The 23,564-nt window shown below is 52.0% G+C and overlaps 2 protein-coding genes across 4 annotated transcripts in view; one reads left to right on the top strand and one right to left on the bottom strand.

Annotated features, from left to right (window-relative positions):
• Positions 1 to 23,564, top strand: part of MYOCD (myocardin) — a 224,920-nt gene that overhangs the window by 15,691 nt on the left and 185,665 nt on the right. The gene's annotated exons all lie outside the window — the stretch shown is intronic.
• On the bottom strand, positions 1,211 to 2,263 carry LOC125702352 (proline-rich protein 2-like). Its single transcript, XM_048965515.1, has 3 exons — positions 1,654 to 2,263; positions 1,485 to 1,556; positions 1,211 to 1,404 (listed from the first exon to the last, which is right to left on the bottom strand). Exons 1-3 carry the CDS (start codon positions 2,261 to 2,263, stop codon positions 1,211 to 1,213), a joined length of 876 nt encoding a protein of 291 aa, XP_048821472.1.

The raw sequence follows: 23,564 nt of genomic DNA, 5'->3' as shown, positions 1-23,564 counted from the left end.
GACATGGTCCCTCGCCACATCCTGCTCTCTAACGTGGAGAGGAGTGGATTTGAAGGCCAGGCTGTTGGATGGACTGGGAGTTGTCTTGGTGGCAGCCAAGGGCTGTGATCCATGGCTCTGTGTCAGGGTGCTGAAGCCGGTGTCAGGGGCTCAGTAAGGGCAAGCGCAGGGTGCTGCCATTGGGTGGGGGCAATGCAGACTGATATTGACACAGACTGGGGGAAGATGTGCTTGAGAGCAGCCCTGCGCAGAAGGACTTGGGGTCCTGGTGGGCGAGAAGCTGGCCATGAGGCAGCAGTGAGCGCCTGCAGCCCGGAAGGCCAGCTGTGTTGTGGGCTGCCTGAAAAAGGGGCGGCCAGCAGGAGGGGGAGGTGATCGTCCCCCTCCATCGGCTCCTGTGAGGCCCCATCTGCAGCGCTGCGTCCAGGCCTGGGGCCCCCAGCACAGGAAGGACGTGGAGCTCTGGGTGCGGGTCCAGAGGAGGCACTGAGATGAGCAGAGGGCTGGAGCAGCTCTGTGTGAGGAAAGGCTGAGGGAACTGGGCCTGTTGAGCTTGGGGAAGAGAAGGCTGCGGGGAGACCTCACGGTGGCCTTCCAGTGCTTGAAGGGAGTGCATGAACAGGAGGGGGAACGGCTGTTTGTGAGGGTGGATGGTGATGGGACAAGGGGAATGGTTTTAAAGTGAGACAGGGGAGGTTTAGGTTGGATATGAGGAGGAAGTTTTCAGCCAGAGGGTGGTGAGGCACTGGAACAGGTTGCCCAAGGAGGCTGTGGATGCCCCATCCCTGGAGGCATTCAAGGCCAGGCTGGATGTGGCTCTGGGCTGGGCTCTGGGGGGGGGTTGGTGCCGCATAAACAACTGCAGGTCGTCGTGGCAAAGTGAATGTGACACATTGAATAATGTAAAGTAATTTATTGTAATTGAACATAAAATAACATAAAATAACGTAATATAATCTGATGGAGTCCCACACTGTCGCCGTCCAAGGTGTTGTTGGTGGACAGCCCAGGTTTGGAGGGGTTGGGCTGGGGCCGGTGCCGGTGGCCCTGGAGCACTGCCGCTGCTCTGTGCGAGGGCCGGCGAGGAGCCCAGGGCTACAGGTAGCCTTATTTGTTGGCTGTGTCTCCTGCTGTGGCCGTGTCTCCTGCTGCACCACGTGGGCCGGTTTCTGCCGATGCTCCCGTGTTGGCTGAGCCCACCCAGCTTCGCCTAGCGCGAGCGCTTTTGTTCTGGAGCATCCTGGCTCTGCGGCAGCTTCCTCTTGGTGGCTCGGATGCTGCCAGCGCTCTGCTGGTGCCCGCTGGGGGTGCAGGCAGGGGCTGGGCACTCGGCCGCGTCCTCATCCATGCCCGGGATGTTGTCCGGGACCTCTTTGGGTGCCACTTCTGGAAGAGGAAGAAAATCTCCACAGGGTTAAGGCCAGCTTTCCCACACCAAACGGGTGCAAACACTCCTCCGCCAGCTCTGCTGCCCCCAAACTCACCGCTGTTCATCCAAGCCAGGAGGTCACCGATGTCGGTGATGTCCTCCGGGATGTCGGAGCTGGTTGTCGCTGCTGGAAAGCAAGAAAATGCGCCGTGAGGCAATGCCATCTTTCCCACAGCCACCTGGTGCGGCCAGCCTGCCGCCCGCTCTGCAGCCCCCAAACTCACCAGCTGATTCCAGCGCTGCGATGCTGCAGCTGAGCGGAGCCGCGTTGGGATGGGGGCACACGCCAATGGGTGCTGGCGGCCCCTGGTCCTCCGGCTCCTCGGGCTGCTCTAAGATGGTGGGCAGGGTGCCGGGCACGAGGCGCACCCGCTGCTGCACCGGAGGTCCTTGGAGGACAGTGGAGGGGCCGGGCTGGCTGGCAGCCTGCAGCGGGCAGCTGCCTGCGGGCTGCGGGGGCTGCCCACGCAACGCGGCCCCGGGCTGCTGCCCCATCGGCTGCTGGGGCTGCATGGTCCCTGCCACCGGGGGATGATCCCAGCAGTGGGCAGGGGCATTGGGGGGAGGCATACCCGGCTTCATGCCCCCGGGTAGGAGCAAGAGCAGGGGTAACTGCTGCCCCCCAGGTTGGAGATGTCCCAAAACAGTGAACAGCCCCTCAGGAGTGAGCTGAACCACAATGGGAGGCACCCCCTGAGGTGGGAGCTGACCCACGGTTGGGGGCTTCCCCCCACGTGGCCGCTTGCCCACAGCTGGGGCCTTCCTCCCACGTGGTCGCTTACCCGCTGCTGGGGGCTTCCCCGCAGGTGGGAGCTGACCCACGACTTGGGGCATCACCCCAGAGGGCAGCTGACCCACAACTTGAGGGACCGCCCCAGGTGGCAGCTGAACCACTGTTGTGGGCATCCCCCCAGGTGGGAGCTGACCCACAGCTTGGGTTACCACCCCAGGTGGGAGCTGACCCACCACTTGGGTTGTCACCCCAGGTGGGAGCTGACCCACCACTTGGGTTGTCACCCCAGGTGGGAGCTGACCCACCACTTGGGTTGTCACCCCAGGTGGGAGCTGACCCACCACTTGGGTTACCACCCCAGATGGGAGCTGACCCACAACCTGGGGAACCCCCCCAGGTGGGAGCTGACCCACAACCTGGGGCATCACCCCAGGTGGGAGCTGAACCACTTGGGGCATCACCCCAGGTGGGAGCTGAACCACTTGGGGCATCCCCCCAGGTGGGAGCTGCGCTCCCTGTCCCTGGACACCTGGTGCCCCAGGCCAGACAGAAGCCTGAGGCACCACATAGGTGACATTGGGGACAGGGAGGGACTGGGTCGACACTGGCACTGCTCCGCTGCTGTTGGTCTGCATTGCAGCAGTGGCCAGTGGAAGCACAATGGATCCAGGGATAATCGCGTCGGGTGTCGGAAGCACCGTCGGCATCCGTGGAGAAATTCTCTCTGTGGAGAAATGCCCAGATGGGCGCTGGGGTGAGATCTGGGGCACTGGCATCCCCTGGAGGGCCGCCGTGCCAGGAGCAGAGGGAGCCTGCTGCCTTACCTGCCAAGGTAGCTCGAGAGTGGCAGTGGGGGGTTCCGTGACCGCTGGGGTCAGCCCCTCTCCACTGAGGTCACAGTGCGCCTCTGTGACACGGTCCCGTGGTGACACAGGCATTGCTCTGTGCCTGCCCCGTCACCACCGCTTGCTGAGATTTGAGTTAGATGTGGGGTGGGATTCCGTCCCACTGTGGATGCCCCATCCCTGCTGGCATTCAAGTCCAGGCTGGATGTTGCTCTGGGCAGCCTGGTCTGCTGGTTGGTGTCCCTGCACACAGCAGGGGCTGGAACTGATGAGCGTTGTGCTCCTTTGCAATCCAGGCCATTCTGTGATTCTATGAAATCTTTTAAAAGTTCTTTAATCACTTTGAAGTTGTTCAGGTTTAACTGAGAATCCAACTTCATTTTTTTTTTAAAATTATTTTATTTTATTTTATTTTGTTTATTTTATTCTATTCTATTTTATTTCATTTCATTTCATTTTTTTTTCTAATGGGAAATGAACATTGCATATTGAAATAATGAATTTGGTGTCCAGAATACCACGTTTCATTGACAAAACTTTTGAACGAGCATTTGTCAGTCATTCTGAGGAGGATGCCTATGGTGAGAATGTCCCTGCTGAGGTGCTCAGCTCATAGAATCATGGCAGGCAGATGGCCGTAGATCACAGAATCTTAGATTCATAGGGTGCTGGAATCATAGAATGTTTTGGGTTGGAACAAAGCTCAACTTCCACGGCCCCCACTGCAGTCAGGGTTCCCGATCGGTAGATCACATAGTATGTCATGTTGCCCAGGGCCCCATCCAAGCTCCCCTTGAACACCTCCAGGTTTGGAGCATCCACAGCCTCTCTGGGCAGACTGTTCCAGCACCTCACCTCTCTCTCTGTTAGAAGTTTCCCACGACGTCTGATCCAAATCTCTCTTAAGTTTAAAGCCCTTCCCTCTTGTCCTATCACTACTTACCAGTGTAAAAAAATTATTTCCCTCGTGTTATTAAACTCCCTTGAAATACTGGAAGGCCACAGTGAGGTCTTCCACCAGCCTTCCCTTCTCAAGACTGAACAAGCCCAGTTCCTTCAAACCTGTCTTCATAGGACGGGTGCTCCAGCCCTCTGAGCATCCTCGTGGCCCTTCTCTGAACCCTCTCCAAAAGCTCACTATCTTTTCTGTGCTGGGGTCCCAGACCTGGACGCAGTACTCCAGCTGGGGCCTCAGGAGGGCAGAGTAGAGAGGGACAATCCCCTCCCTTGTCCTGCTGTCCAGCCCTCTTCTGATGCAGCCCACAGTAGCCCCTGACCTTCCAGGCTGCAGGTGCACGCTGCTGGCCCATGTTAAGTTTTTCATCTACCAGGACCCCCAAGTCCTTCTCAGCGGGTCTGCTCTCAAGGAGTGCTTCCCCAGTCTGTTTACTGCAATTACCGCGACTCAAGTGCAGAACCTTGCACTTTGCCTTGTTGAACATTACGTTCACAAGGGCCCACATTTTGAGTTTATCAAGTCCCTCTGGATGGCATCCCTTCCTTCTGCCATATCTAGTGCATCACTCAGCTCAGGGAGCAGAAGAGTGTCTGGGTCATGGCGAGTCACCGATGTGTCCTGTGCAATTATCTGCAAATGGGCGTCCATCCTCAATCTCTTGCTTTTTACTGAAACGTGTGCAGGGCTCAGACTGTGGTCTGTGGACTCTCATCTTCTCTTAATTATGGTGCTGGGGATAACTCTACATAAATTGCAGCTGGCCATTCAGACTGTAGAACTGGGTCTCTCTGCACAACTCTACAGTCTGAGGTCATGCCCACTACTAGGGTACCAGCCAGGTAATGAGGTTTCAACACAGTCTCTATCTCTGTACCTCCCCATCAAGGCTGTTGGGTTGTATGGAGCCTTGACAAACATGGTGCTTTCCTTCATCCCTCCTCTGACTTAGATCCCAGGGTGTTCTGAGCTCTGTCTTGCAGCCTCTGCTCTTCCCAGAAATGGCACACTGCCTCTGGAGGTACAGTTACAGGAGTTGACGGATCTCATGAGTCAATTTTCATTCACGCCTTGACTTTCTGCAGAGCCATTTATTGGCTTTCATAGCAGAAGGAATCATCTACTCTGACATCTGCACAGCAGGCCAGGGACTTTCATTTGCTGATTGCTGCATCCCTCTGTAAATTCCAGTCAAGAAAAAACATTTATTTTACAGTGAGATACCCAATCTTGAATTAAAGCCTTTCAGCTGAAAGCAAATCTTCTGCATCCTAGGCAAGTTGGTCCAATGGACCAATAGTGCTCAGTGTTAAAAGTGCATTGCATATTTCTGCACAGATCCTGTTTTTGCCAAGAGCTCTCTGCCAGAGAGGTCTGCCTCCCACACTGGTGCTGCAGGATGACTGGAGCCACTGCTGCCTGCCTGCAGAAAAGAAAGCCCATCATTCCCAGGAGAGCTTCTGGTTTTCTCCAGTCCTCTTGAGCTCCATTAGCACTCCCAGAGCTCAAGGCAGCCCGGGCAGGTTTCCCTTCCTGTCCCTATCCATCTCTTGCTCAGCTTTCTCCCTTGTGAAGACATACCAGACCTGATCATGCTCTTAATGGCAGTATTCCTTCCATGGGATGTTTCCTCATGATTTTCCTTCCCCATGTCCCTACCTAGGAATGTTTATTGACCTGTCCACGATGGACATTGCTGTCTCAGTCCCTCCACCAAATGTTGTTGCATTCTGTGGTTGGCCCCTGGGACATTCAGCCATGGGACTCTCAGCCTGCTGACCTTTCACATTCACCAGTTCCTCCATGCCACCAGAACTCCCCATCTGGCCGTGCTGAGGGTTATACAGTGGGGCAGCATGAAAGCAAAGGCAGAGCTGGAGGGATGCGGCTGCTCCCTTGTGGCTGCACCCCAAACTCAGGAGCCTCTTGGCTGACCCCAAGAAGGCAGTGCCTGTAGGCCAGCAGAGCTCCCATTGTAACATCCAGGTCTACTCACGCTCTCCCCCCTCTCCCTGCAGCCCTGGGTCACGTAACGTGCTTGGAGAAGGCCAGACAGACTCTCTGGCAGACTCTCTGGCATCGCTTTTTCAAGTCTGATTAATGGGTCCAGCTCTCCTCCAGATTGAACTCAAGAAAATACCATTATCTCCCGCGCAGTGACTCAGATATTGTATTGCGACATCTTGTTGGTAATGTCAGGTCGCAGGCAACGATATTAAAAATGAGTGTTTTACCCTGGACAGGGCATTAGCTATGAAATTAAATCTGTATTTATTGCCTTTAGCCATGAGTCTCTGGGCTCTTCCAGAATAAATGTTTTTAGTTCCGTACGGGAAGATTCTGGCATTTATAGGCCAGACATTTAGGAGTGGGGCGTATACTGTATGCACACCCACACGATGCCCTGGGCCGTGTGTTCCTGTGCTGTTGGTATCATGGCAGGGATGGCAAACTCACACTTTGCTGTACTGAGTCCAGCTGAAGCATCTCTGTGTCCCGCTGAAGTCCATCTCTGGCTGAGTGCAGAAATTATATTTTAAATGTAATCATAAACTTAAAATAAAAAAAGCAACGTATGATCACACTATAAATATATTCTGAATTTATAAATGTGACCTGTGGATATTTGCCTGAGTGCTCTTAGCCATAGCCAGGGTGAGCACTGTGCGGGCGGAGGGGGAATCCATATCCGCTAACAGAGCACCATGTGCTGCTGCTGCCATGCATGGGGCGAAGCTGGGGCTGGCCCCAGTAGGAAAGCCAACATGTGGCAGTGTGACAGTGTGCCTGGTATGAGAGGCTGCCTACCCCGAGGCCCCAGGGTTTGGTCATCAGCCACCTCCACAGCTCCTCACAGCAGGCACTGAACAAGAGGGTTTCACTGAAATGGGTGTTTTACACAGGGAAAAATCTGTTTTGGAAAAATAATCATTGTTACCATCATCATTTCACTGAATGTATCATAATCAAAACCAGGTGGCTTTGTTTGAATGCAAGTGGTTTATCAGTGGTGTTTTTCCAGTTAAAGACCAGGAAAGATACACCTTTAAAAAAGCGATGAGAAGTGATGCTGTTTGATTTGTTCAGTCTGAAATTCCTGATGTTCAGTTTCTGGGTTTTATTATTTATGCTTGGGTCTTTTTTTGTTGGTTTTTCTTTTGCAATTACTTGGACAGGCCCTTAGATCAGGTGCAGCTTCTGTTCTAGATGGGCTTCTGGCAGTGCCAGGCTATCTTTCAGCATTGCTTGGGTTGTGTCTCCTGTAAGGTGGGAATCACCTCTGGCCCTGAGGGACATTACAAAATGTACCTGCAATTTCCAGACTGGCAGTTATGATAAAATCCAGCCAAATCAGTTTTCCAGCAATATTCCCAGCCCCGTGGCATGGCGTGAAGTGCAGCAAACTAGGCTGAGGCTGGTCCAATGGATCTTGGCTGTACGGCACTACTGGAATGGGAAAGAAATCAGATATTCCAAACGTTCTTGGAAAGCCTGTGTGATGTCATTTGCAATGCCCAGTCATGACAGCGCAGCTTGGGCTGGCCCCTGCCTGTCCCTGTGCAGTGCCCTTGGTGTGAGGTGGTCGGATGCCAGGCTCAGCTTCACCCTGACGACACGGCCTTCGCTGGAGCTGGGGCTCCTCATGCAGACCTTGCCCACCTCTCCTCCTCTCAGCCCTCCCCGTCTTCCTTTCCACCATCAAGCCATAACAACATCTGTTGGCTTGCATTCCCCCCTGTGGTTTGGGATGGCCGCTGTCCCACAGGGCATGAACATCTCACCCAGAACGTCCCCTGCCGGGCAGGACCAGAACACAGGCAGATCATCACATGCCCCCCTTGGGATGGGGTGGGAGGCAGCTGATGGATTTAAGGGCTTCTCCAACAGGCATCAGTTTGGCAAGCACATATTTGTTGTTATATGCAAGAACACTTCATTGTTGTCAAGTGTAAAAATCACTTTCTGTTGTCTTATGCGAGCAAACTGCGCTGGCCTCACACAGAGCCTGCTGGCAAGGAGCAGGCCTGGAAAGACACTCTGCATTTAGCAGCACTGCAGGGGCTGCTGAATGGGAGACACAGAGTGAGCGTGGCACGTGCTGGGCAGCGCTGATGGCTAGGCACAGCAAGCAATGCTCTCCAGGGCCAGCTGCAGGGCCAGCTTGCTGGGGCCTTTCTTGCCTGCCACACCACACTGCCTTCCAGGAGCATCAGGAACCCTTCAGCCCTGCTTCTCTGCCGGGGGTGCTGGAGGATGGGGCAGCACAGCTCACGGTGCTACTTGTGGTCATGACCCACGGGCCGTTCTTGAGCTTGACACCACGTCACCACGCATGCACAGGGTCACGGACCTGCTGTGAGCTGCAGTCCTGGGCTGTGTGTGGATGGTGGGCTCTGCCCTGGTTCTGACCAACGTGTGGTCCTTGTGCACAGGGCATCCTGCCCCAGAGGAGACAAATTCAGAGGGCAAAGTAACCCAGAAAGAGACTGGATTCCCTCCATGTCCCTGCAGACATTGGCTGACGTGAGGGTCTTGTGGGATCCACTGATCCATCTCCTACTGCTGTTGTGGCCTCTTGAACATCCCAGTCCTGTGACTAGTAGCCCCCATGTTAATGGATCAGCCTATGGTTACCCTTCACCTGGTCAGAAGGCACCCGTGGGTGCCCACAGTTGTGGCCTCAGGAGATGTGAGGCTGCTCTCTCCCCCTGCATGAACAGGAGGTGCCATGCTCCTTGTCCTCCTTAGCTTCTGAGAGTGCTTGAGAAGGACAAGGACTCTTTGGGCAAAGCCACTGGCTTTTATCCCCTGAGATATTCTAAGGGCCCAGGGGATGAGCCTGCCATTTGCCAGGGTGAGATGTCTGCTGTTGCCAGCACCTGAGGATGTGACTGTATGAAACCACTGGCTGCTTGGTCCTCCCTGATTTCATCCTCCTTGCCAGGAGGGGGGACCAGGGCACCTCCAGGTGAGCAGGTCCCTAAGAGGCCTTTTCCCACCAACACTGTGATGCTGTCTGTAACAAAATTATGAATCCTAAAGAATAAGGGACAGAACAGTGCCCTAGACCTTTGAATGCTTTATCTACGAGGTATCTGTGGATGCTAACCCTTCTTGGGAATTTTGGGGGTGTTTTAAGGTAGCAGCTGGCTTTTCTGTGTACACGAACTGTGCACATCCTTAGCAATAGCCTGGTTTCTTACAAGTTTAATCAGGAATTTCCTTTGCTTAAATGGACAAGGACTTGCTACTTCTGTCTTGTAAGGTAGTTCACTGTGAATTACTAGAATTCACTTGCAGTACTGATTGCAGCACAGTGGCTTTCATCTATGATGTTTGTTGTTTTTTTCAGCTAATTGGAAAAAGAAAAATCATTGGAACAATAACCAAGAAATGTGAAGAGTTCATTCCTCCAGAGAGGACATCTCCATGATCTATGCCCAACTTTATGGAACGGGCTGTACCACACTTACACTTAAAAAAAAAAAGAGAATGTGCAAATTTCTTTGATCCTCTTGGCTTAGGCTCAGTACAGAGCAGGCCTAGCATAGCTGACCAGGTCAGCCATGTGGTATTTTAGTTTGCTGTAGCATATCCTGAACCTACAGTGTGTTCTTACTGATGCATACAGTGCACACTCATCTGTCTCATCTCCTGTTGCCTTGTCCTTTCACTAATACAGGTTTTCTTCAAAAAGTGGTATCTTGTAAAGATCTGTTTTGTGAATGGTGTCATTTTTGCTGTGACTCTTCACTTGTTGCAGTCGCCTACTACATTCACTGGAGTATCAGCAGCATGAAGAGGCAACTGCGTGCTCTGGCATTTGTTAGGCTGGAACAGGATGGCAGAATTCCCCAAAAGAGAACTTTTTGGGAAGAGCAGTGGCTCAGAAAAAGCTGGAGGTTGTCAGTACAGTGAGTTTTCTTTGTGATTTGATGCTCAACATTTGCAGGATCCTGTGCGCACTTTCCAGTAAACAACTAAGATTATGAGAAAGAAATATCTGAACCAATTGTTAATGTTTCCTTCTAACAGTTTGAGTTTGGCTAAGTGTATGCACAACTGGAGGGAGCCCTCTATAAGCTGATACAGTTGGGGAAAGAAATTAAGACATACAATGGGAATATTTGCAAAAAAAGATCCAGAGGAGCCCCAGGAATGGAGAGGAGCTGTAGAGAAAGCAATAGAGACCTCATCAGAAGTGCTAAAGATTGCTTTGGAGGTTTTCATGGAAGATTTGCATGAGTCCCAGCCAGGAAGAGTCCTAGGAGGTGGAGATGGGCAGGATCTGACATCTGCAGTAAGTGGTTCGTGCTGGTACAGGACATGCAGAACTGTTCTTCCCACATGAGCTCAGAGACCATTCCCTCAAGTGAAATCTCCCCAGGAGGCTCCCCTGGCTTGGTTTAGAATCCCAGTGCAATGAATGGCTGGGAAAACCAGCAGGGAGGAGAGGTTTTTGCAGTCAGCTTGAGTGGACCAGTTGCTGCCAAACTTATCCCCATAAAAAAAGAGACTCAGTGATCCAGATCTGATACCAGCTCTTGATGTGTGGCTTAGAGCCAGGCATCCCTTTGAGCTGGCCCAAACAGAGCTCAGAACTGGGTGAAAAGGGAGAAAGCAAGAAACCCCACCTGAACTGGCAGAGGATCTGCAGAGACTCAAGTGACGAATGTGGCTGAGTATCAATGAGGGCTTCCAGGATAAACTTGCACTGAGCAAGCAAATAGTCACTCTGTTGGGGTTGGAGACCAGCAGAGGAGGCCAAAGGCAATCAGGAAGCCTTGGAGTTTGCCACAGATCCCAAATCTTTTCTGGCAGAGATACACCTGAAGGGGAGGTAGCAATGGGCAGGGGAGGTAGACACTGGTGGAGATATGGCTCCATGTCTGTTATTAATGGCGGAAACCCGTGTGCTGGGCCTGGCCAGAGAATCCAAAAGCAATTAGAAAATGTGATATGTCCTGTCTGTAAAACAAGAGGACTGGCAAGAAAGCAAAAATTAAGAGAAGCAGTTGAGTTAAATGCTGGCACCTTCACTTCTCACCATTTAAAGACTTTCTCATTGGGAGAGCTGGTCCAAGGGCACAGCTGAGCCACCTGATAAAAGGGCTGGCCCCAGCAAGGCTGAAAAAGAACCATTACGTGCAGAACCAGAGATGCCTCTTGCCTAAGCATTGCTGATACCAGGGCTGCTCTAAGTGATGTGATAAAATATAAGCCCTGATGGAGTATCCACACCCCACTAACAAGTCTCACAGGTCATAGCATGGACAATCCTCAAGAGCTGCTTTGAGGACTCTGATCCACCTCGATTTCCACAGCCCAGAGAGCAGCCTGCTGGGCTTACTGTGTGCCTACAGACTCAATGGTGTGGACAACTGCTGCCTGGCCATGTGGGAGCTTCCCATTCACACTACATCCTCAATTCCTGAGAAAGGTCTTGCTGCAGTCTGATCTGGTTCCCTGAGCACACTTACGTTCCAGCTGCTCCCTAGCCCCATCCTGGGGCTCAAGCTGGACAGTTTTCCATCAGCATGCTGCCTCAGTTCTGTGTTCTTTCCACGGTTTTTCTTGTCCTCTCCCCTTTGCTGACCCAGCTCTGTGCAGGTGAGAAGAGAAGGAAAGCATGGTGTCTGACTGAAGGAGCAGGATGAAAGGCAGAACCAGCAGCATTTCGCTTTTGCCCAAGGGATGGGGCTATGGGAAGGCTGACTAGATGGGTCAGGCTGGAACAGGAAATGGGTGAAGAACTTGCTGGCTGCAGAAGCTGCTGTATATTTGCCACCTTTGGAAAGTGCAGACCACCAGGGAGGTTCAAAGTCTTGCTGATCTGGAATTCCCTTAGCTGCCCAGAAGTCGTGTTGAATATAACTTGTGCTCTGCCTTGTTTCTTGGAGGTGGAGTTGTTGCTTCTCACTCTAGGATGGGACAGTTTTGGACCTAGAGTCTCTGTGATCCTGGCATTGTGATTTGTCCATCAGCCTGACATCTCTGAACTCTACTGAAAGTTGTGAGGTGCCACAGGATGTGGTAGCAATTCAAAGTCCACGGAATCATCCATTAATCAAGCCTTGCTTGTGGTGCGGCTATAGTAATGAGGCCTTGAATTGCCATCCTGAAGGCATTTGTCAAAGTGACTCACACCTGTGTTATTGTCTCTTATCTCTTCACTTATTTGGTATCCCATGTCCACCAGGCTGTGATTTAATGTCTCCCATAGCTACATGTGTTGTGCATGAGCTGTGCCCAAGAACAGCTTTCAAGCTGTCAAGATAATCTTGTATTCAGCTGAAATAGATCTACGTCAGCTTGAGCCAGGAACCACAAGGGACCTCCTGTGATTTCAGTGGGGTTTTAGCTTTCTCTCTCCCTCCCTCGTGTTGGCCCAAAGCAGGAGATCTTTGCTGGAGGAGGTGGCTTTTCCTGGGCTCCTCTAGGAGGTGATGCAGAAGCTCCCTAAGCCTCTCTGAAACACTTTTTTCACCTTACCTTCTTCAGAACTCATGGCCAGAAACACTTCGCTTGTGGGGCACCTCCCTCCCTGAACATCCCAGGCTGTAGCTTCATTTTCAGAGCAACTTCTGCCTCTACTCTCTGCAGATACAGCTCTTGACTGCTTGGAGGTGGCTAAGCTAAATTTGCTCCTGCCACAACCCATGCTTCCCACTCTGGCCCTCCTACCAACAGCCCTGCTGAACCTCAGCATTTAGCCATGTTTGTATTTGCTGTTTGAGACACACACATAGTCATGATCCCACTGGAGATCTCCAGTCTTTCTGCACTGCCTGGCACTGTGCTTTCCTGAGCTCTTGTACTATGTGGAAACACAACTTTCTTCATTAACTTCCAGTGTACAGTGGAGACTACTTTGTCCATGGGGTATGCTGCATGATCCCCACTTTATTTGGGAACAACTTTCCTATGCCATTTTTAGGGTGACCTGTGCCCACCAGTGGCTGTGCATCACAGCCCAGGGTCCCTGCTGCATGCCCAAAGATGCCCTCTCTATTTCCTCCCCAGCTTGCTCCAAACTCCTTCTTCCAAGCACTCAGCCAAGGCAGGTGATCCTGAGCCAGCACTGTTTGGGCTCCAGCAGGCAGAGCAGCGATGCCTGGCAGCTCTGCCCAGAGCAGAACTGAGGCACAGCCCACGAGCTCTGTGCACAAAACATCCTAAACCTCAGGGCACTGTATTGAGGATTTCTTTGCTGGAGATGGCTTTGCACACGGATGGTTTTCCAGTCCTTTTCCATAGCACTTGCAAATGAAACACTGTTTTTCTGCGTGCTGCGTGTGAACATAGTGAGCACCCAGGGGGATGCCTGTGCTCTGGGGAGCCTCCCCCAAGCTGAGGGCAGCAGGGTTCATACTCACCTGGCTTGCCAGCCCCAGCTCTGCTGCCAGTGTGCTCGCTGCTGGGGCTGATTATTTCTCCTGTGCTGTACTGAAGGGAGCAGCTGGCAGCCGACTCCTTAGTGATAAGGAGAACCTAAAAATAAAGGCCGAGCCAGCGTGGTGTGGTCCCCAGGAAGCTGGGCAGGCTGGAAACGCTGAGCTGGGTGCTGCTATCCAGTGCTGAGCTCCACAGGTGTCTGCAGGGTCAGTTTCTTCACAGCAGCCTTGTGTGAAAGCTGAGGGGCTGATCTACAGCTTGCCATGTGTTTTTCTGTCCAATGCTTGGTACCAAGGCAGTCACCTGTAACTGCGCAGGAATTGTAGTAGCTGCAGGATGCTGGGGAAAGGCTGGAGGTGGGATGCAGAGGAGGGATGCTGTGCTGCCCGCCTCTGTTCCATTGTTCAGATCTTAGGGCTGGGAGAGCACAGATGCTCAGCTCAGCTGTGTGTGGTGTGTTCAGCTCACAGCTCGTGCAGGAATGTCAGCTGAGCTCCTCTCTAGGTCAATGGGGAAGCAGCAGCCCAGCGGGAGAAAAACTGATGTAACCTGCAGAAGCTGCTCGTGCTAATCCTCCCTCATCGGGAACTGCGGGGAGCTGTGGTCCCACTCCTGCCTTGAACTTCAGGAGGGAGGGAAGCCAAATTTACAGCAGCTGCAGCGTGCATGGGCAGCAGAACTCCCATGTTCCCTCTAGAGGTTTGCAAGTATGATGACTCCAAGCTGCTAGTGATGATTTCTAGGATGAGAGATGTGAGTGCTACTGAACGGCACGAGGAGTGCAGCAAGCACAGTCCTTCCACCAGATACCCACATAGCGCCAGGCTTTTTGCAGTCTCTGAGTCTGCAGAGAGACATTTTGGTTCCCTCAGGAGCATCCTTCCCCTCCTAATTGGAAGGGCTCTCAGACACAGGGTTTGAGTTTTGGGTAGTCCTGTGTGGGCCAGGGCTTGGACTCGATGATCCCTGTGGGTCACTTCTAACTCAAGACATTCTATGGTTCTGTGATTTATCAGCCTCCTCCCAGCCTGGCTTTTCAGACACGACCTGCCTACAAGGATTTTACCACCCACCCTCACCACGTATACTCCCATCTCACTGCATGTTATTAGACAGTCCTGGGCTTTCAGAGCTTCCCTTATTCTTGGAAAGATACTGCATCATACAAATTAGTGGAAACACTTGGAACTGGCACAGTTTTCAAATCCTGCAGCTCATGCCAGTGCACATTTCTCAGCTTGATTTAAAGAGAGGGGTATTCTAAATAGTGCCCGTTTCTTCTCTGCTTTGAACAGCTAAAAGGCACTGATGCAAAGTTGCATAACCCAGCGCTGCTTGTGTACATGCTTGAGAAGAAACAGCCATGGAAAAATCCTGTAACATTCCTCGGCTGGTCCGTCTCCTGGTATCAAAGTGTTTCCTGCTTTGCTTTCACCTTTGAATTTTAATCCGTCGGCTTTGTAGGAGTCCTGAGAGGAGTAGGCAAGGGCCCTGGGGAGTACAAGACCATTCTGGGGAGAGCTGAGAGCCAAGTCATGCTGTACCTGGGAGCAGGGGGGACCGCTGGCTTAGTGCCCCTGCCTGGTGGCCTCCTGCAGGTGCCCAGCTGTGCCCAGGTCCTGGTGAGCTGTCACAGCTGATGCTGCTGCTAACCCGACCGTGGTCCTATGAGCAAGATACACAGCTCTGGCTCCCCACAGCTGAACAGCTAGTGGCAGCTCAGTTGGCTCTAGAATGGCAGCTCTAGAATGGCTCTTGAAGGATCTTCAGATCAGAGGAGTTCATTCCAGCCCTCACCTACTCATCCAGAAACCGCTCTTGCCTCTACAAACCCCCTAAGCCCACGTATAGGTGACTGAATCAGTCTGTAGCTAAAAGCATGTTGGTTTATTTCTTCATGTCCTCCTCTGTTGTTTGACTAATGACAAGGTTTTGCAAGGAAATAACAAAACACAGAGACAAAGAGCAGGTCTTCCTCCCTCCTGACCTGGGCTCACATGGAATCCAAACTGGCAGTTCTTTGAGCATCTGGTGCAGTGTCCTCTGCCATGGTGGGCACTTTGCTTACAGCAGGGTTCCCCAGACATCCCATTTTCTGAGAAGAGCTGGGCAGGGAAGGTTGAACATGGGAGAGCTGAGATTTCCCATCCCTGATATAATGACTTTCCTTTGCAGTGCCTTTTTCTGATGGTATCTGAGAGGGGAAAAAAGAAAAAAAAAAAAGCAGAAGGGATCTTCGCTTGATATGTATGGGTGGAGAATACTTAGTGACAGCTCTGTGTCACCCCTACGGCAGTGGTCAGCCACCAGCAGCAAATTGCTCCAATCTCCAGGGCAGTTCAATGCTCAGCTCACAGCCAGCTCCCACCATGTTTGGCCGGCCAAGGGGACAGGGGACTTGTACCACCACTGTCCCCTGGCATAGTGGTTTGACCACTTTGGGTAAGTGACTAGTTTCTACCACTGAGCTGCCTCCTCTCTGTGAAAGGGCTCTGTCTCTTGCTCATGAGCCTTGATTGTGAAGGGAACCGTGGGCTCATCTAATGGTTTGCACTGGACTTGGTTTTGATGTATCTCCTGCACAACCTGGTTAGTTTCATGTGTCACTCTTACTTCTGTCTGGTATGTGACTTCGGGAGGACTCAACTAAAGGAAGACCGCATGCTGTAGTGACACTGTGCCCAAAGCAGTAAGCATGCCATGCTGCCCTGCCCTGCCTATGGTCTTGTATGGACTCTGAATGGTGGCAAAGGGCAGGTTCAGGAAGCCCCAAGGACTTGAGTTGTCATAAAGCTCTGGAATCCTGCTATTCTTCACCCTCTGTCTGTTTAGGAAAAGGAGAAGGGGGGGCTTTGATTGCTGTCCATAGGAGGGCAAGAGCTGTGTAGCCACAAGCTGCCCATAGCAACACTACAGGGACACTTTGGTGCCCTGGCCAATCTGATCTAGTAGTTGATCTAGCAGTTGGATCCTTGGGGTGCCTTCCAACCCAAGCCATTCTGTGATTCTGAGAACATTCCAGAGCCCACATGGTTGTGGATGGATGTCCCTGTCCAACCCTGCCCAGACAATAAAGTGCTCAAACAGAGAAGAAACACCTGCCTGCAAAGGTGGTTCTGGACCATGAGCCATGAGCCAATCAAGGAAGGAATTTGGCTTTACTTCAGTGTTCTGACATTTATGGCACAGCTCTGAAGCATATGCAAGGGTTGCCCTCCCATACAAGCAGTGCAGACACGTCCTGGTGACCTCTAACCCCTGAGCTCATCTGCTGTCTGACACTGGATGTGTGGGCAGCACAAGCATCTTTTGGCTCAAAGCTCCACTGGTCCTCACTGACAGAGCGAGCATCAGCCCACAGCAACTCCCAGTTAAAACACCTGCCCGCATGTCAACGTGTGTAACAAAATCTGCAGGAGATCAATAAACTCTGCATCACCACTAAATTAAGTAGGTGTGAGGAAGGTTCACTGATGCATCCTGGTCCATTCCCAGCTCTCCAGCTGCCTCTCATGAGTGTCAGTGAAATGATGCTAACGGCTTCCTCTGTCACTCCAACCAAGGCACTCTGCTTGCTTGGAGAGCAGAAGTGCCTGTTTATGACCCTGTACCTCCAGTGTGACATTTAGACTTTGCCAGTCCTCACCAAGGCACAGCACGTCAGCCCAATTGTATAGATTCACGTATGACTCACTCTGCAATTTGATGCATTATGTCCAGATAAAAGATACTTTATCCCTATGATAAAAACGGACACAGATGATGTCAAAATAAAAGAATGTTTTCTCATCCGAATAAAAGTTGAAGCTGCTGTTCTCAGGGTTATTTTGCTTGAAAACCTCCAGAGAAAGCAGGACTTTGAGTTTTTACCATTTATAGTTTGTTTTAGAAAATTCAGCATATGGAGTTTGCTGTCAGACTTCCTCCTCTCATTTGGACAGGAGAGTCTCTGTGCTGGCTGCTTAATGCCACACAGTCACTGCTGGGGACAGGGCCCATGACTTGCTAGACTCACCAGCCAAGGAACTGTGTGAGACATTCCTCTTCTCGGTTAGAGAGGGAGCAGCTCTGTGCTGGGTACTCATGGACTGCTGCAAATCCCACAGGTTGTGGAAGCACTGGCACCTGGAGGACACACAGTCATAGACCTCAAGGGTTCACCAGCTGGTGAAGGGCTGCACTCACCCATGCCACTGCCTGCAGCTTGGGCATTCCTGCTGCAGGATCACAGCCGTGTGTGAGGGTGGCTGGTCTAACAGGGAGCACAAGCCCTGGGGGATCTGCATCATCCTGGCTGCATTTCATTGAGCAGGAGTTTATTTTTAGCAAACAATGCCAATTAGAGAGGGATTGTTCAATGGCTGCATCTCAATGGGACAGGAACAGATGCTGGCACAGCTCTGAAAGACCCGATCTGTGGAGGGGTGCTCTTGGGACCAGCGAGGAGGCAGCTGAGATCCCTGTTGCTGCTCCAGCTTATGGTGCTCTGCTCATCTGCAGTTACCCTGGGCAGCAGAGGCAGAGATCCAGGGATCTAAGGGAGCTTGGATATGTGCCCTCGGGGGACTGAGGCCAGTGGCACAGAACCCTTCACTTGTTCACAGATCACCTATGTCCTGAGAATGTGCACTGTGCAAAAGTAAGCGGAATTCTCTCACCCAAGCAATTCTTCCGATAGTCTTTTTCCAAGAGAATCTTTCGAATGAGGATGCCTCAGGGTAAAAGGCCAACCTTGGGTAGATAAAACTTAGTGCTTTTGGTATTTCTCTGGTTGCGGAGAACAGTTTGAAGCCAGTAACCTGAATCAGTCAGCTTTGGACATTCTGTCTGAGTCCATGCCATAGAGAGAAGCTTGGAGAGAGCTGGGAGACAAAGGCTGCTGACTGATGTTGTTGATGAGCTCTCAGAGGAGATTAAGTTTGCTGGATGCACCAAAACCTTGAGCTCATACGGGCTGCAAACACGACTCCCCCCTTCAGGAAACAAGAATACCACCACTGCTGGCCAGAGGAATTTATATTCCCTGTGCCAGGCTGTATGCATGGTGGATAGAGAGCCCAGCTCTCAGTTAATTTACCAATGATACAACTTGTAAAAAGGTGAAGGGAGACCGCACGAGGGAAAGAAATTGAGTTGCAGAGATTCTGATCTGCCTCATTTTGGAAATGAAAGCGCTTGCTGGCAATGACAGGGCTGCACATGCTGAGCTGGAATCGCAACCCGGGGAAAAAGGGAATGAATTAAACAGAACAAGAACTGAGGGACTCTAAATGCTGTCTTCAACATTTCAGTAGAGGCCTCATAAATCTAGACAATTAAGAGATGCAGCTAAGGAAGCCCAACACGATTATGTTGGGGCAGGAGGTTGGCTTTTTGGAAACAGCTCTCCGCAGCTCAAGCATGAGGCCATGCTGGAGCAATGTGACCTGTTTGACTCTTTAGTAGCTGGAAGAGAAAGACTGGATGAATGGAATGGAATGGAAACATCGGGTTTGTTAACTCTCAAAACACAGGGCAGGGTGAACTCTCCTTTCCTTCAGCCTCTTCCCTTTTTTCATCCTTTTCTGAACCCTAAGTATGCAGTCTTGGAGGCACCTCTGGGCAACATGAGAGAGGAGATTCAGTCGAGCTCCTCTGGGCAGCTGATCTTGTGCAGCTGGTGCCAGGTGATCTCCCACCAGCTCTGCTGAGAGCATCTCCTACATAACCGCCCTTCTGCCTTTACTGTGTTCTCCATGAGCGCATCCTGCTGCACGTGGGGTGTTAGCCGCTGTGCTGGCTGCAGAGCTGCTGGCATTACCTGACACTACAGCAGTGTGTCACAGTGTAGGTGCGGGGCTTCCCTGCTCTGTCCTCGGTTGTGCTTGAACAGGGGCTAGGAGCAGATGTCCCTTCCAACCGTAGCATGCTGTGATCCCACGGGTGGAGTGGTTTGTGCTCCCAGCCCCGCAGATCCTCCAGCAGACAGACAGCACTGCCCATAGTGTCCCTTGTGAGAGGGGAGTTTGGGTGCACTCACCTACTGTTAGGTCTTTTGCTGCTCAGCGGCATCACTGTTCTCAACATGTGGGAAGGGGAGGTGAAGTCAGGGACGGAGGCATGGAACTTGAGCACCAAGCCTTGGTCTGGGGGACTGCAGTGGGGTGTGCAGCCGCTGGACAGCCACCACCAAACCAAGGGGCCTGCAGGACACGTGGCAGCCCTGCAGCATTTGCGAGGGGCAAGGCAGGAGAGAAGTGGGAGAAGAGACAGCTCTCTGGATAGCTGGCACTGGGAGACAACCTGTGGAGACCCCTGGGTGGAGCTGGGGGCTAGGAATGGGATTGTCTCTTGGCATCTCCTGCATCCTTGCAGCAGTGGGGGAGCTCAGATTCAGGATGCCTTCTGTGCTCCTGGCTGCCCAGAGCTTTCTGGGGCCCATTGACAGCCTGGGTATCCGGGTGGAGGGGATGAAGCAAGAATTCATGGGGTGCTTGGGAGGAGGAGTGTATTTCCTTGTTCTCCTTATGGAGGCAGAAAAGGAGCCAGGCGTGGCAGGGGTCATCTAGAAAACAGGGCTGGGGGCAGACGGGTGGAGGTGGCACTGGGCATGGCAGCAGGCACGACCTGCTGGGAAGGACGGGCTGTGTGTTCGCACGTGCCTTGCTCACACCCCTGCTCAAAGAGCAAATCCAGAGGTATTTTATCCACAGTACATTTGTTTAAGGAAGTTTAAAAGCAAATTTGGCCCCTGGCTTTGTATCCTCGCTCCTATAAATTCAAACACCTTGGACAGAGCATGTCTGTGCAGTCTTACATGTGACATTTAGCTAAAACCACTTACAAACAACTTGCATTACAAGTTTATTCATTCCCTGCAGAATGTTGGCTCCGCTGAGCGTCTCGCGAGCCATCTGCTGCGGGCGAGCTGCTTATCTTTGCTATCGGAGCCCTCTTCTAAATATTATGACCAAACAGAATTCCAAGAACAACATCCATCCCGCTGCACTGCAAATGCGCAAAGCTGATAAACTGTTTATATATTATCAGCTAAATAAGTTGGGTTTATCTGGAAGAGTTTGCAAAAAAAAAAGCCTCTTGGAGCGCTTGGAGGGAGTGATTTTGCCAGCGATGTGGGGTGGGATGGGATGGGGAGATTGCTGGGCACACCCCGTGTGTCACCTTCAGCTCTGCAATGCTGTCGAGCCACAGGGATGGGAGGTCACCAGCTGCTGCTCACGAGTGGGACCAGGACCCTGATAAGCTGTGGTGCAGGTGGGACTGGGTATCAGCTGCATCTGGCACCTGGGAGCTGTCTGGACCCCTTGTCCCACGTCTGGCACTGCAGATAAGCTCTAAGACTTTCTGCTCCTACGGATGTCAGTGCCCACCTGCCTCTCCTTCCTTCTCTCCTGCCCCAAACCCAACTTGCTGCAGCACCAGGTGTACTTTGGTGCGTTGCTGAACATCCATCCATGCAGACTTGGTGTCTGGCCTGGCAAATCCAGGGGCTGTGTGACCTCCATGCCTGGGACAGTGGTGGGAGCCGGCAGACCCTGGCGCCTGGGACAGCGCCCAGAGACATTAACCCCAGTGCCCCAATTATAAATTATCTAAATACTTGTGAAATCCACCCAAAGTGTCTCTGCCCTTCCCAGTGTCCAACAGCCCAAATTCGGTATCAGAATGTGTTTATTATTGCGCATTTGGCTTTTTTGTATGGCTGAAGTCTTGCCTTTTGGTGTCAACAAGCTTTGGGACAAAGCCATGGGCAAAGCGTAGGTCAGCACAGTGGACCCTGACCATCCCAGCAGATGGAGAGCATTTATTCTCCCCAGGGGACTCCAGCTTGAGGGACACTTTGTCTGCTGGCCAGCAAGCAGATCTCACAGCTCCAGCGGGTTTCTGCTGGCTCTGGCCGTCCTCCCCAGGAACACTTCAGCACAGCCTGGATAGGAAAGTACAGAAGGCCGTGGGGCACTGAGTGGCAGTTGGTGGCAGCTTTTGCGGTTGCTCTGCGTGAGAGCAGACAGGGAATGGAAGGAGAACCCATTGTGATGAACATCAGCAGGACTACCCAGGGCTGGCCAGGTTTTAGGACCTTGCCACCTTATGCAGGGAAGGGGACAGAGAGCCTGACTGCACCTGAGATGGGGAGCTGCAGAGCTCAATAAATGTGGAGCAGAGTCATCTCAGTCTGGTGGGAAGAAAAGAAGGAGCAGGGAGCAGATGGGGCACACTTTGAGGTGGGCTTTCTGCAGAGAAAGCAGTGATGTATCCTTGGGGATTGGGCAGTAAGGAGCAGCTGTGCTCTCTGCACAGAAGTGTTGCAGAGAGAATACAGTATGCCAGCCTGAGCCCATGCTTCCCATGTTGTTTTTGTCCAAGGAGCAACTCATTGCACCGAGAGCTGGCAACTGCAAGGTTGTAGTGTGAGAGATCCTGACTTCTGACTTCTAGCAGCTGGTGTAACACTTGTAGTTTCTGTGGCAAATCTCATCATCCGTGAGGTCCTGTGCCCTGTGGAGAATGATGGGGAGGACCCAGCTTCCCTGAGGGGCCCACCAGCCCACTTCTCTCCACTGCTCAGCTCTGTCCTTGACTCTAAGTGTCCAAAGCAAATACGTCACTGTACCTTCTTAAAACGTTGAAAACAGAAAGAGAACTGCTATAGTCATAGGAACTCAATCTGGAAGTGAACCCAGGAGTTCAGGATTCATATGTTCTTTTTCATTCTTCCTTTCCTACCGGTCCACGCTTTTCATGCTTGAAAGAAAGTCTGAAGAAGGTGGAGATGGCCAATGTTTTTGTCCTGGTACCAGCTGTCAAAGGTGCTGTCCCTGTGACAAGAAGGAGAGGGGACTTACCAGGGAAAAAACTAGCAGGGACAATTGAGAAAAGATGCATAGATGCAAAGTGTGATGCACATGGGGAAGAACAGCACTCTCACAGGAAGCAGTTTTCTGAGCATTGCTCTTGGCCCTTCAGAAGGAGGGACATGGCAAAGGTGGTAAGGCACTGGCACAGGCTGCTCAGAGAAGTGTGGGTGTCCTGTCACGGGAAGTGTTCAAAGCCAGGCTGGGCAGAGCCCTGAGCAACCTGATGTAGTGACAGATGTGACTACAGGTGTCACCCAGGGCAGTTGGGCTGGGTGATCTTTTGGGGTCCCTTCCATCCAAAACCATTCTGTGATCCTATGATTCTATGCCTAGGACTTTTCGCCAGCTCCCTTCCTCCTGGTGACATTTGGGGGTCACTGCAAGGACAGCATGTGCCATTATGTGGCTTCACAATCTTGCAGTTATGGTCCTTCCATGTGGTGTCCTTTGGATCTTCACTGGGGGCAACAAGTATCTACTGCTGTAACGGGCTCTCACCCTGCTGTGCCCACGCTGGTCCCAGACTGCTCTTTTCCTGTCTTCCTGTCATTCCTATGCCCAGGAAACTGGAGTAAAGAAGTTTTCTAAAGTAGACCTCCAGCTTAAAAAGACATTCCTTGTCCTGGAAGTTCAGGCTGGCTCTGAGCCTCATCATTCTGCATATCTCATATACATGAAGCAACTCCTTTGCATGAAGATATGGAGTTTATTAGGAGACACTGGAGCTTAGGAGCTGTCAAAAGTGGAAGTCAACTTTCTCTCTGACACGCAAAGTGCCTTTTATAGGATGGAATGGGCACAGGTCCCCAGCTGAGTACCTCCCCCTCAGCTCACCCCATCCCAGGCACCACTGCACTCCCCAGTCTGAGACTTGGACTTGCTCCGCTTTGAGATGGGTCCCCATCCCTTGCCGTGAGAGATAACACCACAATCCAAGGAATCTCTTGAGCTGAACTCATTTAAACACACCCACACAGAAAGATGGCGTTCCACCACGCTCCTCTTTTCCCCCAAATGCTCACTAACCCTTCTGCTCTTTGCTGGAAGCTCCCAGAAGCCACAGGACCTGTCAAACCTTGCAGACTGTGAAGACCCATTGTGCAGTGCAGGTCACCGTGAGATGAGGGCTGCTGGAGCAGCGGCTCTGTTTTTGGGGCTCTGTGAGCCTGGGCTGCTGGGACCCAGAGCTTTCCCATTTCCTCTACTATCTGATGCTCGAGGGAGCAGGTTGATCCCTTCCCATGCTTGGAGCCATATTTCTGGCACCTTTTTTTTTTTCAGCCTGTCTGTCACTCTTACCATAAAAAAACAAAAAATAGTTGCCATAAGGTGGTTTCTTTCCACCATG

Source organism: Lagopus muta, chromosome 18, assembly GCF_023343835.1.
Source record: "Lagopus muta isolate bLagMut1 chromosome 18, bLagMut1 primary, whole genome shotgun sequence".
In the NCBI taxonomy this organism is placed as follows: Eukaryota; Metazoa; Chordata; class Aves; order Galliformes; family Phasianidae; genus Lagopus; species Lagopus muta.
This window is presented reverse-complemented; position numbering and strand designations above follow the sequence as displayed.